Source organism: Pezoporus flaviventris, unplaced genomic scaffold, assembly GCF_033815535.1.
Source record: "Pezoporus flaviventris isolate CSIRO_AGI_PZ_B2104156 unplaced genomic scaffold, CSIRO_AGI_Pfla_v1 ptg000023l, whole genome shotgun sequence".
Lineage (NCBI taxonomy): Eukaryota > Metazoa > Chordata > Aves > Psittaciformes > Psittacidae > Pezoporus > Pezoporus flaviventris.
In genome coordinates this window covers 3,622,757-3,641,651 of record NW_026892571.1, presented here as the reverse complement: position 1 = coordinate 3,641,651, position 18,895 = coordinate 3,622,757, and the positions used below count along the sequence as shown (strand labels likewise).

At 41.4% G+C, this 18,895-nt stretch overlaps 2 protein-coding genes across 5 annotated transcripts in view; one reads left to right on the top strand and one right to left on the bottom strand.

The window, feature by feature from the left end:
- KCNIP1 (potassium voltage-gated channel interacting protein 1) overlaps positions 1-18,895 on the bottom strand; it is a 398,129-nt gene that overhangs the window by 355,473 nt on the left and 23,761 nt on the right. The window lies entirely within an intron of this gene.
- KCNMB1 (potassium calcium-activated channel subfamily M regulatory beta subunit 1) lies at positions 7,443-17,344 on the top strand. Of its 3 annotated transcripts, none has more exons than XM_061456412.1 (5): positions 7,443-7,603; positions 12,268-12,453; positions 13,559-13,713; positions 15,029-15,224; positions 17,056-17,344. In XM_061456412.1, the coding sequence occupies exons 3-5, from the start codon at positions 13,577-13,579 to the stop codon at positions 17,323-17,325; spliced, it is 603 nt and encodes a 200-aa protein (XP_061312396.1). In that variant the 5' UTR covers positions 7,443-7,603; positions 12,268-12,453; positions 13,559-13,576; the 3' UTR covers positions 17,326-17,344. The 3 variants fall into 3 exon arrangements, with proteins under 3 accessions (XP_061312396.1, XP_061312394.1, XP_061312393.1); XM_061456410.1 differs by having other exon boundaries at positions 13,550-13,713; XM_061456409.1 differs by lacking the exon at positions 12,268-12,453 and having other exon boundaries at positions 13,550-13,713.

Here is an 18,895-nt window from a genome sequence, read left to right as displayed (position 1 = left end):
AAATGAGGCTACAAAACATACGAGCATCAGCACTCTCTGCATTTGAGATCAGAAAAAAGTACTCAACCTGGATTGATGGGAATAGAAGGAATGTCCTTATTATAGTCACACCTGCATTCCTGGTTACGAACAAGGTAAATCAGGGTAAAGTAATCCACACCACATCCTGGTCAGGTGTCCTTCTGGAGGCTGGTTAAATATGTCAAGCCCTCCATGGAACAGAACATCCTTTCTTAAAAGAAAAGGCGTGCTCAAACTTTTAGGCTCTGGCAGGTCAGTAATTCTTTCTTTCCATCTGCACTTTGAAAACAAGCAGAAAACCGTATCATACCTCCTAAACAAAGCATTCATTCCTCTGCCTTCTAGCAAAGCCTCCTGCTACTGCAGAACTTCTGCTCTACAAGTGCCAGCTCCTGCAGATGGCATGCACAAACATCAAATTATTCCCAACAGTCATAGATTTCTATCTTGGTTCATCAGTCCACTCCTCACAACACTGTAAAGTCAGCAGCAATAACACAGAAACCAATAAACTAAACACCAAGAGTGTAAACAGGCAGGTCCAAGGGAGAATTACATAGCTAAAGTAAGAAAAGCTGATTTTCTCTACATATAATCATTGAGAGGAGGAAGAATTTACATACTGAAGCACATTTTTACTATTGAAAGGGGACCCAGTGTGTGTAACTGAACCTATGCAATCTGGATCAAGTCCATGCAAGTATACTCTCAAACTTTCCTGCTGGGGAGAAGAACTCAAGGCAGAAATTGTTCATGTGCAGATGTAGCCTACTGGAAATATATACAGGCTATATGTCCTAGTGGCCCAAATAACTTTTTGTTCAGCTTTCCTTCCCCTTTTCTCTTTGAGAAACTTAGATTTGCACAAAGAACTCAGTTTTGCTCTCTGTGGGTGTTAGGTGTTTCCAGCAGCTCTGGTTTCTCTTTCTCTGAGCTGCAAACACATCCATGTGGCACAAGAACCATTTGCTTCTCTACAGTTCCTGGCAACCAGGACCTCACAGTGCCAGCCAAGAGAGGCAGCTGCTGCCAGTAAAGCTGGGGAGAGAAGTGACACTGAAATGACCAAGCACAAAGTAACCTCTCATCTTTGCCCTCCCACAAGTATTACCCCTCCTGCCTAGTACCTGTGCCTCATCTTGATATCTCAGTATTCAATTATCAATAAAGTAAGCAAGCAAAAAACGGCACTAGGAGTGCAAAGACCAAGATTACAGACAACCCAAAAGCATGATGAGTTGGAAAAGGTGGAAAAGTCTGAAAACTTGCCCTATTCCTGCCTCTGTTCTGTCAAGACATGAAGTTAGGGCTTCTGATGTGTGAAAAAGCCCATTTCCCAGCAATTCTCTCCACACATCTCCCTCCAGCATTCCCCTCCCATTCTCCATACACAGAGTAGCTGAGGTTTTTGTTTCTATACATCAGAGCAGAGTAAAAGTACTTCAACCTGTGAATCTGCAAAATACAGACTGTGATCCCCTGACGTGTCACGTATGTCAGGCACTGCAGCTGAGACCCACCACAAGCGATGGAGAAGCCCATCTCCAGGCTGCTGCATCACCTCCTCTCTCACACTTGCTAAGCTAATGAGCTCTGCTACCAATGGCTCATTTGAGTTTTTGATCACAGTAGAAATTGCTCCAGAAGCCTGAAACTTCTCTGCCATTAACTTCTTAGGGCAATGTTTCCTTGAAATGGATTCATATTCCCCAGGAAAAGAAAGAACTCAAATTAATCATGTTCCTTTCATAAAAAGTGTATAGTTAAGCACATAAAATGCCTAGATATTGGGACTGCACTGCAAAAGGAAATTTAACTGCTTTAGGAAGCACAACATCAATGCCATTATTTATACACCACAATGACAGTCTCATTTACGATAACTTTCTGCAACAAAAGGATAAAGTTAAGAAAAAGAAGATTTACTTTAATTCCTTATGTCAGTTGGACTTTGGGTTTTTGGTTTTGGTTTCCACCACTATGTTTTGTATCTCTTTTCTGGAAACTTCATAACTCACTGCATCAAGGCTGATACACTTATATTTTGGGAGTACAGGAAGCTAAGGATTAGCATGCCCTGTGTCAGTCTCCCTATCCCAATACAGGAAAGCAGTAAATGTGACAGCAGCAAAGGGCATCCACACGTGGGCATGAACAGTAGGCTTCTCCAGCTATGGGATTCCAACAGGCAGTTCACATGAACCATACCAATAACCCTGACTTCAAAATACTATTTGATAAGCAGCAATGAAATAATACTTACAATATACACCTTGTACTCAAGTTATTGACACCCAGGCTCCCCAAAACAGAGGTTCTCCCTCAAGCTAGTAAAGACAAAAGTTTCTATCATTTCTATATGACTTGCTATAACCAAACTGTCTAATGTCCACAACTTCGGCAGTAAATCAAATCAGGCAGAACATGCTGGACTTGCTTAAGTTAAGGGGCTCACCTTCAAACTGCACATGCAGTAGGTCTGACACACCTAGCACCTGTCAGACTGCATGCAGCCATACTGCTACCTGGGGTTAGCTCTGTTTAGTTTCAAAAAGTAAAAAGAAGGTGAAAGCAACTCTGATCTCTTCTGCAATACAGTACTATGCAACTCGACTCATCTGCTCAGAAATAACGTTCCCATAGTTAGAATTACTTAAAATCACAGACTGTCATGTCCAAGTATCTTCTTTCCTGAAAGCTTTTTTACATTTGTCCTATTTTCTGCTTGCGCTTTATCAGCTTGGCAAACTATCCAATACAGGGGAGGGAACGAAACCCTAACAATCTTGGTTCGCAGGTCAGGCTACATACTAAGTTATACTCAGCTAATATATCTAGTGTCTTCCATTATGCAATTACATTTCATTACAAGGATTTGGCCTTAGTAGAGCAGAAAATAAATATTATTCCCATTCTATAGATAAGGAGTTGAAAGACCTTCTTGCAGATATGGTGCAAATACTGTGTCTCCCAGCACGTGCAAGTGGTACCTGTACCATATTTCATACTTTATTGTATCAGAGAGTTGCTGCACTAAGTTCACAAGTTCAGGAAAGGCCTTACATTTGCTCTATGTTGTAGTTAATCTGAACATGACAAGCTGAACACGAGTCTGTTCTTAGCAGAAGAGGTACAACACAAACTTTGCATAAAGTTCCCATTGGCATCAAGTGTAATGTGACATGTATTACATGCCCGAGACTCACTTTCAGACAAAAGCAGGATGCAGTGAACAGTTAAGCATCCTCTCTAACTTCAGTTTCAAGACACAATAGTGAGAGAGTTCTTAGTAACTTTAGAGATAAAAGAAATCTTACCACCACAGCATTGCGCTTTACTACAGGTACAAAACAGGGAGGCCCATTAGGAAGCCCTAAGTATTACCATTTTGCATCCAGGTCTTTCTGGTGCTTCTAAAGGATCAGTGAGTTATGAAATATGAACAGTTCTTTGGATCTTCAGAGAGTACTGGAAAGTTATTAGTGTCCTCTTTCCTAATTGAAATAAACTCGTAGTGTAGTATATAGTCATTTTTAGTAGGCATCATAAAGACAAGCTCAGTGGCTCTTGAACAAGGAACAGTCACATTAAAAATTATGCAAATTAGAAGGAGCAGGAGATCCTAACTGCTGGCATGTGAAAGCTGCATGGAGACCTCAGAGCAGCTTTCCAGTATGCAAAAGGGGCCTACAAGATTGCTGGAGAGGGACTCTTCATCATGGAGCATCTGATAGGAGAAGGGGTGATGGGTTCAAACTGAAACAGGGGAGATTTAGGTTGGATATATAGCAGGAATTCTTTACTTTGACAGTGCTGAGTCGCTGGCACAGGGTGCCCAGAGAAGCTGTGGCTGCCCCATCCCTGGCAGTGTTCAAGGCCAGGTTGGACACAGGGGCTTGGAGCAAGCTGCTCTAGTGGAAGGGGTCCCTGCCTGTGGCAGGGGTTGGAACTGGAGGAGCTTTAAGGTCCCGTCAACCCAAACCAGTCTGGGATTCTATGATTCGTGTGATCACAGCAACAAACTGCTCAATAGCACGGGAGATCAAACCAGAATCTCTTGAGCTTCCTCAAAGTTTCAGATTCACAGCAAAGTCAGTGAGACCCCTGGGAGGACTGCGAGCCACCTGCAATGAGGGCCCCTACAAAAAGGGGTCGGAACAAGATGGGGCACCTTCAAGGACAACAGTTTGGGTACTTGTTACTGACGAGCACAGCAAATAAACACCAGAAACACTTTTCCCCTGCCACTGCAGTAATGTTTGCAGTCCCTTCATATTTCTATTTACTAAACACTGTAATGCTAATGGTTATACAGTTTCCCATTCAGAGCCACGTGCATTCTCCCAGTTCCTTCCAATAGCACTTACAGAGAAAATAACTCCTCAGGTACATTTATCTTAATTCTCTTTCATTTATTCCATAGCTTCTTGCAGTTCACACTAATTATAAGTGGAGCTACGTTGCTAGCTCACAGACACAGCAGCTTGTTCAGTTAAAGCATTGCTCATTTTTTAAAGCATCATGGGAAATTATCCCTCAAATTTAATCTATTTTGGCCTTCGCCAAAGGGTTTAATTTGTAGGAATAAAATAAGTGGGAAGCAAGACATTGACAAGAAACTTGTTCAGATTTGAAACAGAGCATTTGAAGTTCAGAAAAGCTTCCTCTGATACCATTCATCTTCCCTTTTTCCTCCCTCAATTGTAATTAGGTATCAAATGTTAAACCAGCACCTCCAGCATAGCTTGGGAAGGTGCCTGTAATTTCGTTTTTCACAGCTAAAGCTAGTATTTGGTAAAGGATTGCAGACCAACAGGTGCTACCGCCTTTAGTTCAAGTGACCCTAACTGGCCTCCTTTGGTCGGCCGCCTATACTAGGAGTGCTCTCCGGAGCATGGCCTTCCCAGCAGTGATGCCACAGTGCTGCTCTGGGTCAGAGTAAGGCCTTAAGAAATGGTGCACAAGTTTTGTAGCTTCAAAATAGGCAGTGAATTAGTGTCCCAGCAGCAGATTCTCACACAGAGGCTACAGCTGGTCCCATGCTCCTGAATCCAGGGAAATTTGCCTTGAATCCTGCCACTGTGGTAGCCAGGTGGAAGGCTAGACTAGGAGTGCAATGTCTGAAAAGGAAGAGGAGCACCAGGGCACGTGATGATTCCATTCATCAGATTTTCACATCTTCCTCCCTCCCCTAAGGTTGAAAACATAAAAAATGAAAAAAAAAATCCATATATTTAATAAGACAGAGGCTATTTTAGACTTTAAAACCAAATTACAGTTCATAATACGGCAATCATTTGGCTTGCCATTTGAGAGTTCAGCTCTCACATCACATTGCTGGGTACAGGTCAGCAGCACACTGACATATCCCAAGGTTAGAAGTGGTTATCAGCAGCACACCTTTAGCCCACCCAAGTTATGTTACTGGGTTAGTTTTCCAAGAGCCAGACCCTGCATCTTTGACATATCCAGACTTGTTTAGTCACAGAATCATAGAACCCCAGGTTGGAAGGGACCTCAAGGGTCATCTGGTCCAACCTTTCCTGGCACAGCTACACAAGATGGCCCAGCATCCTGTCCTGCTGAATCTTAGAAGTGTCCAATGTTTGGAAATCCACCACTTCCCTTAGGAGATTATTCCAACTGTCCTCAGTGTGAAAAATTTTCCTCTTGTTTTCAGCCAGAATTTCCCCGTGAGTTATTTGCGCCCATCACCCACTGTCTTTTCCACATGGCTTCTTGTAAAAAGAGAGTCACTGTCTTCTTCATAGTCACCCATTAAATACTAGAATGTGGGGATAAGGTCTCCCCAGAGTCTTCTCTTCTCGAGCCCATCTCTCTCAGACTTTCCTCACATGGCTGCCCAGACCGTGGATCACCTTTGTGGCCCTTCTCCACCCTGTCCACACTTTCCCACAGTGGGACCAAAACTGAGCCCTGGATTCCAGGTGTGGCCTGGCAAGTGCTGAATGGGACAATGACACCTTGATATCTGCTGGTGCTGCTCTTGTTGATGTAATCCAGCATCCTGTTGGCTGCAGTTGCATGCTGTTCGCTCACCTTAAGCCTGTGTCCGCCCAGGATCGCCAGGTCCCTTTCCACAGAGCTGCTCCCAAACAGCAGGTCCAAGCTTGTGCTGCCCTCCTGAATTGTGTTTCCCCAGGTGCCAAAACCTTATGCTTCTCCTTGTTGAAGTGCATACAGTTCTTAGCCCACTCTTCCAGCCTGTCCAGGTCATCCTGTAGAGTAGCTCTCCATTCCGAAGTGCTCACTCCCACACTCAGTTTGTATTGCCAGCAAATGTGGTCAGGGTACACTTGATCCCATCTTCCAGATGATTTATGAAGATAATTAAATGGTGCTGGGCTCAGTATCAATCCCTAGGGATTTATCTAGAGGATCTCACTTGTATCAAAAAGTGATAGAAAACTGCACTCAACCAGATCACATTTTATCTGGGAAGAAGGTTAGTTCATAAAGGTCTTTTTCCAACCTTCAAATGTCATTATTTAAATTTAACTACATCACTTCTCAAATATTAAAAATTACTATGGTCATAAATCTTTCCAATCTAGATGATAGTAGCAGGCTTCATCTTACTTAGCTTTAAGTGTTTAACAGACAGTTATCTAAATCCAGGCTTTGTGTGCTCTCTTCTGCATCAATAAGAGAAAAGGTCCTTTTAGGGGAGAGTCATCTGTTATCCTCAGGCAGCGTGAACTCTCTGAACATGTCAACATCTTTTACCAGCAGCAAGCCCCAAAGACCAGCTTAACCTGAAACAGCAAATTATTAGATACCTAAACTTGTTTACAGTGCTCAGAACACTCTCAAGGTTTTACTGGATTACTTCATTTGATTTCCTTTGATCTCCAAATAAAAGAGCTTTTCTGTCTCTCAAAAGTACAACTGTAGCTCTTTTCTGAAGCTCTGTGCTAGATCATCTCTTTTTGTGTGCCGGAAGCAGGCTAGAGGAACGTGCTGGACACCAAAACATATGGTATGATGGACGTTTTGCTTTTGTCTATAGGACTCTGATAGATGCTAAAACTTTGACTGTAAGTCTCATTCAAACTGATTAAAACTGGTGGCAACAAAGCATTCACACTGAGCAGTTGATTCTTAATGCTTAATGCCTAAGCTTTCAACACCACTAGTCACTGCTACAGTCAATTCCTTAAATCTCACTCAAAAGATCTGTCAGATTTCTAAATTAAAAAGCTGTACAAAAGGAGTAGTAGGACCATGCCTTAAGAAAATCCACCAGGGTATGTGGTAAAGGGGCCCCAGGGTATGAGAAAACTCAGGCTCTTCAGCTGTAGTTGGTCTCAGTATTGTGGCTTCCTGGTTTTCAGCAATTAATCTCAAAAAGGACAGTGCTCTTTCATACCTTACCATTTATGGTTACAGAAAGCTTTGGAATAGGGAAACTAAGTTAGTTCAGCCACAGCAAAGCAAGCCCGGAGCAGGGCAGGGAAGGAAGATAATCCTGACATCCCCTTCAGCTCCAAGATACGCTATCCCAACTCTGTCATGTAGCAGAAGGTTTTTCATCTAAGAAAGAAGCATTTCATCAAAACCAGTAAGTACATTTCTAAGCAACTGTTTTTTCCTGGGAGCACGCCATAGCTTTGGGGTTTGAAAAATACAGTACTTTTGAAAACAACAATCTTTCCCAGTCTGCAGCACGACTGAGGACAGCCCAGACAGTTCACATGCTACAGCAAAGTTACTTTGTTCTCTCTTTTGTGACTGGATGCACTCCAGTATTTCTCCGTAGTTATTAACAAAGATAATGCTAATATTTTCACAAATTAGGAGTCTGCAGCCCATGAGATTTTTTTATTTTTATTAATTTTAATGGTAAACACACCTTTACCTTTAGGAGTTTCATGGCTTTAGGTGTTCAGCGCTCCTCTGGAGGCTGTGCTTGTCTACATCAAAACTGGACTGGAGCCAGGTGCATGAACTGTCAGGCTGCCCTGATATCCACTCAGATTGATTTGTTCTGTGCAGCCCTGTAATGCATGGAATCCAAAATTCCAGAAAGTTTCCAGAGCTGCTCAACTGAGCAAGGAACTTGCTCTTTTTCTTTCCCTTTTTTTTTTTTCTCCCCTTTATGAAGCCCCAGGTTTAAAAGCTAACAGAATGACTCTATAAACACCTGCACAGGCTTTGAAACAAAAACCTAACTGCCTTAATTCACTGTAGTGTCACATCAGGTAAAGAGTTCACTAATGAAGCAAAATGATATAGCATATTTCATGAAAGAAATGTAGCTGTATCATGTCAACTGCTGCTTCAGGTTTGCAGGAGAGCTGCATGAGTGCATGGCAGAATCTTTTCTCTGCACATTTTTATTGAGGTTCATGATCACCTTTTCTGCAACACACACGGTATTTGTGGTCCCAGTTGCATGGGATGGATTTAAAGTAATGGGTTCTAATCAATATGCAATGAACAAAACCAGTGGTCCCTGGCCCCAGCACCCCCAGCAAAGGCAGATCTATACCAGCAAGAACTGCATCTAAATGCTGGGGTAGGAAATGGCAGGCAGGGAGAGGGGAATTGAGTGCCATAGCAGCATAACCAGTACACAGATCCCATTTATAGATCTAAAAAACTTTTGATTGCCTTCTGGTTCCCACACAAGATGCTTGTCCAATAAACTGATAATCAATACTATACTCCTTTGCTGGGTGTGTATGTTGTCCACATCAGGTATTTTGAGAATAAACCAAGAAGACTGTTAAGTTGGCGCTTGACAGCATAAAATCGACCAGCTATTCCGCATGTGGAGGCAGTAGAGGCCAAAAGACTCAGGCCTGTTTCAAAACTTACTGTTTCAGAGGCGCAGATGACTTGCATCACTCTTCTTAGTGTGATGTAGTATTAGCTTTTGATGCTCATCTGAAAGCTATACCTAAGTGTTCACTGGAAATTCATCATACGCTGTAGGATAAACCAGCCCCAAAGAATTAATAGCTCGCTGGTCATATTTATTCCCAACTGAAATTTGGGAGAAGGGTTGAGCACCCTCTATTCTGCAAAGGAGAGAGGTGTATTAATCAGTGCTACTGTTCCTGCCATACCCAAGTTCAGAGCAGCCTGCAGCAGCTGGACAGAAAGGTCTCATCCCAACTCACAGAGATCACAGCACTGGAAGGTCCTCGAGAGGCAGGGCAGGAGGAAGCATAGACTTCCCACAAAGTATCAAACATGTCTCTTGATCAAAAATGTCTATTCCCAACCTGAGCAGGTGGCATTCCTCAGGTTATCACCAGCAGCTGTCAACGCAGTGATTATACACGGAAATTGCACAGCTAATGTACTGTATAATTTAACTAGACTGAAGAAAAAGATTAGGGAGAAGGAACATTATGAAAAGATTTGGAGCTTATATTTTGCTAGCAATTAAGGAGGCACCCCACAATCTTCAGTGCAAAAGATACATTTACATTTGCTCTTAAAGGACAGATTTGCCCTTAAAGGACAGACTAAAACCCATTATACACTTCAACATCTTCCATTCAAATATGTTCAGACTTCCTGGGCCAATCAAGTTCTCTGCAGTGCTTCATTTTTCGAAGGTTTGATGATTTTGTCAGAGGAGTCACTAAATTTGCTCTTTCAACATCCCTCCTAATATACATTGACTGAGCTAGGAAGCAGAATAGAAGAATTTTTAATCTGAAAACAAATTAACCTTTCAAACAATGGGGAAATTTCAACTGAATGTTTTTCCATATGCAGCATTGCTTTGTCTTGAGGGCCAGAAAATGCAGGATTTTCAGTGCAAGAACACAACAATATTTATATATGAAAGGAAAAAAAGCACACATGGGGTTTCCTTCACTGACCTGGGTCTGCTGTTAAATTAACCTGTACATTCAGGAAACATCACAGATTTTTCTGGTCTTCTGAATTTTAAAGCACAAAGAAATGGAGCAGGAACTATGTCTTTCAGTTTTAGGGACCATATTTACAGCTACTGTGGTGCAGCAACACCACAGTGACATGAGCACCTCTGATCTACACTGCCTGAAGACCTACCTGTTATATTTAATGTTTATAGAAGCCCTCGGTGAGATATTTCAGAAAAATCTTTCTTGCTGACATTCTCTGCATAATTATATGTCCTTATTCTCTTTGGGGTAGAGGAGAAATCTGAACTGGGGGAGCAGAGGCACACGGAATCACCCCACACAGAGAACCAGGGTCAGGCAGCCCAGCTGGGGTCAGGATGGGGAGCACACTGCACATCATGCTGGAGAACCTCTTGGCCATTTTTGAAACTTTCCAATTTCCACATACAAATGCCTTATGTGCCTGAAAGAGATAGTCTGACAGTTTAAGATGATTAGAAAGGATGAGCTTACTGGTACTTCTGCTGCATATGTGGCTGACATTCAAACGGACTGATGGGGCAACTACATTTCTTATTAATCTTCTGATTAATAGTCCTACAATTCCTGTTTTCCATGTAACAAGGGGTCCGATTACTCCACTATTCCTTGATGTCACTGGGACAGCTATGTCATTATGGCAGCATTATGGAACATCTAAAACTCCAGACACTAACAGCACTAGGCCACTAGCAGTTTTGAACAAGTCGCAGTGGCAGCACCAATCTCTGATTTTCTATTTTCTCAAAGGACTAAAGATTAATAGAATCATAGAATGGTTTGGGTTGGAAAGGACCTTAAGATCAACCAGTTCCAATCCCTTGCCATGGGCAGGGATGCCTCACACTAAACCATCTCACCCAAGGCTCTGTTCAACCTAGCCTTGAACACTGCCAGGGATGAAGCATTTACCACTTTGTGCAACCTGCTGCAGTGCCTTACCCCTCTCAGGGTAAAAGAAATTCCTTATATCTTACCTGAACTTCCCCTGTTTAAGTTTGAACCCATCACCCCTTGTCCTATGACTACAATCCCTGATAAGGAGTCCCTCTCCAGCTTCCTTGTAGGCCCCCTTCAGATATTGGAAGGCTGCTATCATTGTTACTATAAGAAATTCTTGTCAACAACACAGGCTTGCACTGGTCTATCATTAGCTTCTGAGTTATAACGAAGTGCCAATCTGGTACCACATCTTAAGGCCCATATTCCAGGACCAATGATGTTCCTTTATTCCATTTTCCCCCAACCAAACTGCACAATAAGGAAAGGAGAGTCAGTTTAATATCAACTGGTCTTACAGCGCTGTGGTGCACACTGTACCACTACTTAAAATATTCTGGAATTCTTTGGTTATTGGGTTGGTTGACTTTTGCTGTTCCCTTTCACCCCCCCTCCCCCCGAACCAAAACAAACCACAGAAGTTTCCAAGGGACAATCACTGCTGACATTCACTCAAGTCCCCTTGCAGGGTGCATGTGCCTCTCTGCACAGTTTTACATGAGTACACAGGCACAGCATGAGCATGCTGGCAGTGCTTGATGCCACATATTTTATTTACAGCCCCATAGACCAAGAAAAACACAAGACAGCCTTATTTAAGGGCATTAATGCACATTCTGTATTAAACGCAAATGTCAGTAAGCAGGTAAGGTTCATCATAAGTCAACCTCCTAAGAGGCTTCTAGCAATGCCAGTGAATTATACATGATCATCAGAAAAACAATTCCCCTCAAAATGCTGTATGCAAAATTTGCAGTGGATAGTGAAGTTTTATTTAAAGTGGAATCAAATATGGCACTGGACAAAACTCAGTATTTAAACAACAGCAACTCCTTTAATTCCTAGGCCAACTCAGAACAGCCTTTCATTGTGATATCCTGTAGCAGCAACTTCAAAACCTGTACTTTAAAAATTCTGTAATTAGACTCAAGTTATGCTAAATGACCAAACCTGGTTACTGTCCACAGACAGGTATATTTTTATTGTTAATAACACTAATATTCAGATGCTATAGTAACCTAAAACCAGTAGCATTTCAGTGTTCAGATACCATTTTTCTTAGATTATCAAACTGTCAAAGGCAGACGCTTTCCCCAGAGAAAACCAGAACTAATAGGAAAGAAAGAAACACTGAGATTACATTCACATTCCTCCTGTAAGAGCTGGTCGTGTCTTTATCTAGTCTTTCCCCAACTCCAGTATCACCACAACTCTGCCAGCCTCAGGCAGCTGGAGACCATCTACTCTTGGTTAACCTGAAGAGCCTATTTGCTAAACTTGGCTTGTGCTTGTCTTAAAACTGTGTCGAAATTTAAGTCTTGGTATTTGATTTGTTGTTTAGCTACACACAGGCAGATTTAGGCCATGGACCACGTCATCCCAAAGGCCAGCCAGAAAGGATACACTAAGGATCCACACTAAATAGCTGCACACACCTGAAGCTGAAATAATGAAAACACACCAGCTACCATATGTCATGTGCATCGTGGTCTTGCATATGAGACAGGACTGAAACGTGTTTCAGCTTGTACGTAACTTATTTTTCATTTCTCCTTCTCCAAAAACACCCACACAAATCTTGCCAGTTTTATCATTTGCCACAATTATGGCTTGCACCATATTTTCATGAAAAAACAAAACCAAACACACAAATCTTCAGCTACAGCTTTCAGTGCAACAGACACTGGTGCTGGGCTGAACTTGCAGTGACTCTTATGGCCCATTTATACATTAATACAATCCATCAGCCATAATGACTTTACGGCACATGGATTCATAGTAATTATTTTCTGATTCTCTTTGCCAAAGCAATATCAAGATAATTTTAAATACTATTTGGCAAAGGAGTTGGGGTGAAATGCCAGGCACCCCAAAGCTAGGGTTCAGACCGCTCACACTTTTCCCTCTTCCACTAGTGCCAGCAGCTGTCCTTGACTCAGTGTGCATGGTGGAATGACAGCAGTTTGAACAGCTACGTTTTCTAATCCTGTTCCATGGTGCTTGGTGGCATCATACTATTTCTGTCTAGAAAATGCAGCTTTTCTCAGCTATTGGATCAGACATCAAGTTTTGAGCATCCCTGAATGGACAAGGCCATACAATAAACATGCACAATTCAGAAACAGGCTGATTTTATATTATGCTGAATTGTATATTATTTCCGCTCTTTTGAAATAAGACAACCACATTTCAGACTAATCCAGAAGAAAAGGTATCGTGTAAAAAGGATTCTACAGTGGGAAGATTTTCCTTTCATGCAGCCTTACACAACACAGTATCTCTTGCTTCAGAGAAGCATCAACACAAAATATACTGGATAAAGGCTGAGGACTATCAGGCTTTTAACAGAACTCTGCTCAACATAATGACATTTTCTTGCCCCATCTCCTAGTCCCCCCACACACATACTTTTTAAAGTACTATATAGGAAATAATCGGAAAGTAAAAAAGTTGCTTTTTTATTACTGGTCATAAACACAGCAACTTTCTTACAAATTCTAAGTTTTTGCAAAAATGGGACTGTTCCTCTATGGGGTATGTTACATTCCAGAAGCTAGTCACACAACTGTAGCCAATCCTAACCATATTTTCCCTCTCCTTTTTGTCCTTTTATTTTATATGAGGTTGTTCAGATTCCACAACTTTAAATCATGTTGGGAAAAAAGTTGGTGACTGCCCAGAAGCGAGGTGAGACAAGAGCCCTGTGCCTGGGGCTGGGAATGGTTGCATGCTCCATGATGATGTGCTTCTTTATTGGGATCACCATTGTGCCATTCTACACTAAAAGGTAATATCAGCCATTCCTTATGAATACAAAGCTATTTATTTTCCTCTCAGCAGCAAATACAGTTAGTAAAGCAGTGCTAAAATGTATGCTAGTACATTGGACAACATGTTCTTGAATTGCTCGTAAGAATTTAAGGCAGAAGAAAAGAAAGGAAAAAGTGAACCAAGAAGTCAGGAGACATTAGCAGCTAAGCACAAGAAAGAGGGATAGAATGAGAACAATAAAACTAAATAAAATAAAACTAAAATAAAACTTCAATAAAACTAAAAAAAAAACATCAGCAACAGAAGTCATGGTAAAATTGTTCAGTTGAGAATATGTATCTTGCTTCCAACTCAAGCATCATGAGAAACTGGCACCTTCAGCAGCAAAGTTGACTGCAGCAAGTGTTGCAGAACACAATGGCTGTGCAAGAAATTACTCTTACCCATGATTTTGTTTTGTTTTGCAAGTTCTGCTTCCACACACAGAATCTATTTGCAAAACCCAAAATAAGATGAAGAGTGCAGCTCCAGTTTTCACATTTGAAGCTTTTGATAGCGAAAGCAAGTACATCACCTCATTCTTCTTGTTAAGAGCACTTTTAAGTTCAAAAATGTTTGAAAAACAGTATCTTTAAAACACAGTAATTCACATTTTATTTACTTTCCAGCCTCCTGATTATATTACAAAAGACATTTGTATGTCAAAAGATGGGTTTCCTAAGAACTGGAGTCAGAGTATGTCTTTACTTTTTTGCCACCAAAGTGTACCACTAGAAGCAAAAGCTTGCTATGTTATCAGTAATAAAGAGTAATTCTTGAGAGAAAGCGATAAGTAACAGCAAAAAATGAGCTTTTGCCAAACAAAATCCTGCTACTTATTCATGCAGAAAACGTCTGTGTAGTAAAGAAGGGAAAGAACAAGGGAACTGATCTGAGTTCTGAGAATTATTGAGTGAAATTAGTCAAAATAATCCCAAGACATCAAGCATATGCACTTCCAGATATTTGCTACCACATATTCAAATCCACAGGAGTTTTTATTTCCTGAATAACACTGATAACATCTGATTACAGATAGGGCTAGAATCTATGTTTAACAAATGGCCACATGAGCTTTCCTGCCTTGTTTCCCCACTTTGCTTCCTCATGGCTGCATCCAGAGCAGGGCTGCCATCCATCTGGGGTGGGCAGAGCTCACCATACCAGGACTGAAACCCAGCCACTCTGGCCACTGCTGACAGACAGCACAGAGAGGGTCACCTTCAGCACAGAACTGAGAACAGATGCTGCTAACACAGTTAAAAGCATTACCTTTTATTTTGTCTTTGTAGTGTTTGGACAACAGAAACCATGTGCAAAGTACTCAAAGCCAACATCAAGGACAAAGTTCTCTGCCCAGATGGCGAGGGCTCAGAGGATGAGGATATCTTTCCTTACCCCTGTCTACAGGTGTGGGTTAATCTCACAGCGTCGGGACAAGAGGTTATGCTGTATCAGACTGAAGATACACTGGAAAGAAACCCTAAGGTACTTGCAACACAGATGAAATAATCACTCTGCTGCTGTCTAACACCTCTGAGAAAGGGTGATCATTTTTAAACCAAGCAGTAAAATAAGAACAGGAGTTTTTTAACTTTTGCAATGTCTGTGCGCAAACCAAGGCATTTTTAAAACATACCAGAAATTACACAGTTTGGGGTTTTGTTTTAAACACTTCATAAAACATTAAGTTAGTACTTGCTAAGGAATTACATCAACTAAACAGGAGTATTTAACATTTATGAACATGTAGAAATACTCAAGTCTTCAAGTTGAAGACCAAGGGTAAGAAGCAGGTAAAAAAAAAATCTCAGTTTTACTTCCATTTTAGGTGTGCAATATGAAGCAGGGAATAAAGATGAAATGAGGGTGCTGTTGGGAAGATGATGCACAGTTTAGACAAAGCAGAAACTAATTAGTAGTTTTGAAAGATGTCTTTGGTTTGGTCTGCAGGTGTTTCTGGCCAGTATGACAGCAGAAAAATGGAATCATGGAGTAGGCAGTGGTGCTGTAGGAAGCACTTATATAATGCAGATGTTGGGTACTGCAGTAGAGGCCCCCTGATCAGCAGTTTAGGGATCTCTTCCCCAGAAGAAGAGTGTAGACCATTGGCTTCAGAGGTATGATTAGGGAAGGAGGAAGTAGGATGTCACCCCTCTGTTCCTGCCAGTGTTTCTTCTCAGGAATCAGTGAAGAGCTCAGTGTTTTAGGCTTGCTCCCCACAGCTAGAAGTGCTCCTACAGGTACACTGTCTCAAGGAAGGTGAGGTTCAGTTCAGTTCCAAAGCCATGAGTATTTTAAGGCCTTATTCCAGCTCAACACTCCCTTAGGGGGCACAAAGTGAAATTCGGATCTTGGATGCCCAAAACTGCAGCACTTTCAGAATCCAAACCAAGCATGCTCAGACTACAAACGCTCATATTCTTAAAGAAATTCTAGAAAGTTTCACAAGTCTCAATCTCATAGCATAAACCACTTAAGCTGATGAGAATTTTGCTAGCTAATGCCTGTCTCAGGAAAAGCTACATATAATGAAGCAGCCAAGCAGAAATTATCCGCTGTGGATTGAAACAAGAGTGATGTTCACTGCCAGAGGAGGCGATTTGCTGACTTCCTGGCTGCTGTTTGCATTACTGCAAGTACAAGCCTTCAGGTCAGGAGCCATTATTCTCTTTCTGTCTTGTTGAGTTTCCAGCTCCAGACACCTTAGCATCATTATCTATGTAAAATAATTTGGCAGAAAAGAGCCTGTTATGAATACCAGTGATGAGTGGTTTAAAGTCTAACAGTATTTCCACTGAAGACTAAGTAACAGCATTACCATGAGAGGTCAAAATAGTTCTGTGTTACAAGGACAAGTAGGAAGCCTGCAACAGCCCTGCTGTTCTTACATGTTTCTAATAGTTACACCCAGAGGTGCACAGTGAAGCAGCTTGGTTTCACTGCACACTGGCAAGCCAGACTGAATGTCTGCACAGCTAACACGTCTGCTGTGGTGGTGCCTCACTCCTCTGCTGCAATCCAAGCTTGGCACTGTAATAATAAAGTGACAGTCTCAAAGGCTATAGTTCTATTTTGAGCTTGTATGTATTGCTAGTATCTAACAACATGACTTCAATCTGTAAATCTGCAGACTGGGGGCATACACACACTGACAGAAGCAGGAAAGCATGGCAAATGGTTTATGGACATGAGGTAACTAATACAATGCTAGCCAAACCAGAGATGCTTTTGCCAGCATGTTTGTTGCACTCAATCTAACTCCAAGCTTTGTGTTAGAGTACCCATTATAATGAGTGACCTTGATTTCTTATTTCAGTGCTCGTATGTCCCAGGCAAGTCAGAGAACTCTAAAGAAGTTAAAGCACGAATAGAAACAATTGCAAGCAATTTCAAGAAGTACCAGACTTTCCCGTGCTACTATGACCCAGGAGGAACTCAGCCCAATGTCATTCTAAGCAGACTTTATCCCCCCAGAGGCCTCCTCTTTGCTTTCCTTTGGCCCACACTCATGTTTACAGGTGGATGTCTGATTATTGTGCTGGTAAAAATTAGTCAGTATGTTTCTGTTCTTTCTGCTTGGCAGTAGAAAATAAATACCTGGTATAGATTGATGCATGATACTGAAGTGCCTTTGTTCTACCTGTCTAATGGCATTTTGTAACTTTTACTATACAAGGGTTCAATCCAACTGCAGGTATTATGGAAAACTGAATGACACCCGCTATGAATGGCAAACCATTATATGAAGTCAAAATATAAAACCAATTCCCAGGAATGCCTGAAAATACCCCATAAGAACACACAGACTGAGTTACTAGCTATTATATCCTTGGGCTTTCTGAGGTACAGCTGCTTTACAGAGCTACAACTCAAGTTTACTACGAAGCACTTGTTCCACATTTTAGACAGGGTCCTAATTTTGAGACCAGATCCATACACATCATTATTGGCACACACACCTTTTATGTGCTTCATTACTGGTACAGTGCATATTCATGGCACACTTTTTTCTGTCAAGAAAAGAGGGGGTTTTATGGTCCAAAGTGATATTTGTTATGGATATCTCTGCTTTCAGGAAAGAAGAGAGGAAAAATCACCCAAAAACTAGATGTACACACATAGATATTGCAAACTTTGCACTGTGAACATCTAAACCCAGTTGTATGTAATGAAATATATGCTTAAATTATAAGGTAAAGAAGGTTACCTTAGTTTTTGCATTTAACTCAAATCTTAGCCTTGCTTTACTTTTTAAAAAGGGGTACCACTCCAGAAAGGCTACCAGCTTGCCATTGAAATACATCATAGACCTCTTTAGGAAGGGAAGTTACAATATAAAGAATATTATTATGTAGTAGAAAACATCCACGATGCCTTACTAAATACAATAACCTAACCACAGAAGTTTGCATGCTTAGCACATAGGTATTTCACCATAGATACGTGTTTGTTTCAAACAGCAGGACTCATAGGAATGCTCTGAAGCACATATAGACACATTTTATGTTCTCGGAAAATAACTCCATTTTTCTCAGCCAATTTTCAAATTGATACAGGAGAAACACAGGATAAGTCCAAGCTTTGTATTAGAGCATCCATCAAAATGAATCACCTTGATTTCTTATTTCAGTGCTCGTATGTCCCAGGCGAGTCCGAGAACTCTAAAGAAATTAAAGTATGAACAGACTCGGGACACAGTTAACACGGTAGGCAGCTGAAACTGTTCTAACGGTGTTCTCAATTACTCTTGAGCTTCTGTAAACGTTTTCCTCTTCTTTTTCCATCTGCAGAAGTTGTAATCCACTCGGGGTGAAGTTTTAATAACACTCTACACTTCTTACAGCAGCACACAAGGAGTCTACAGAGGCTTCAGGGGGTTTTGCTCCCTTTTTTAAATCAAGTCTACAATAAATCTGATAAATAAAATGGTATTTTTCTTATATCCAGCAAAACACTTCCTATGAGGAGTGCTTCAATACAAACATCGACCACTGCAGTGACAGATGTAGACAACTCATGTCTCAAGGCAGGGTAGATGACCAAGATATGTATCACAGCATTAAACCTCCTGCCAGGGGAGAGAAGTGGCAGTACAAGCAGATGCTGATGGAATTCACAGTTGAAATCTGTTTGACTATACATAACTTTCACCAGCA

Coding starts and splice junctions, on each gene's coding strand:
- KCNMB1 (XM_061456409.1), top strand. CDS start 13,577: ATGTTGGGAAAAAAGTTGGTGACTGCCCAGAAGCGAGGTGAGACAAGA. Junction 13,714..15,028: donor GTGCCATTCTACACTAAAAG/GTAATATCAGCC, acceptor TTGTCTTTGTAG/TGTTTGGACAACAGAAACCA. Junction 15,225..17,055: donor CACTGGAAAGAAACCCTAAG/GTACTTGCAACA, acceptor TTCTTATTTCAG/TGCTCGTATGTCCCAGGCAA.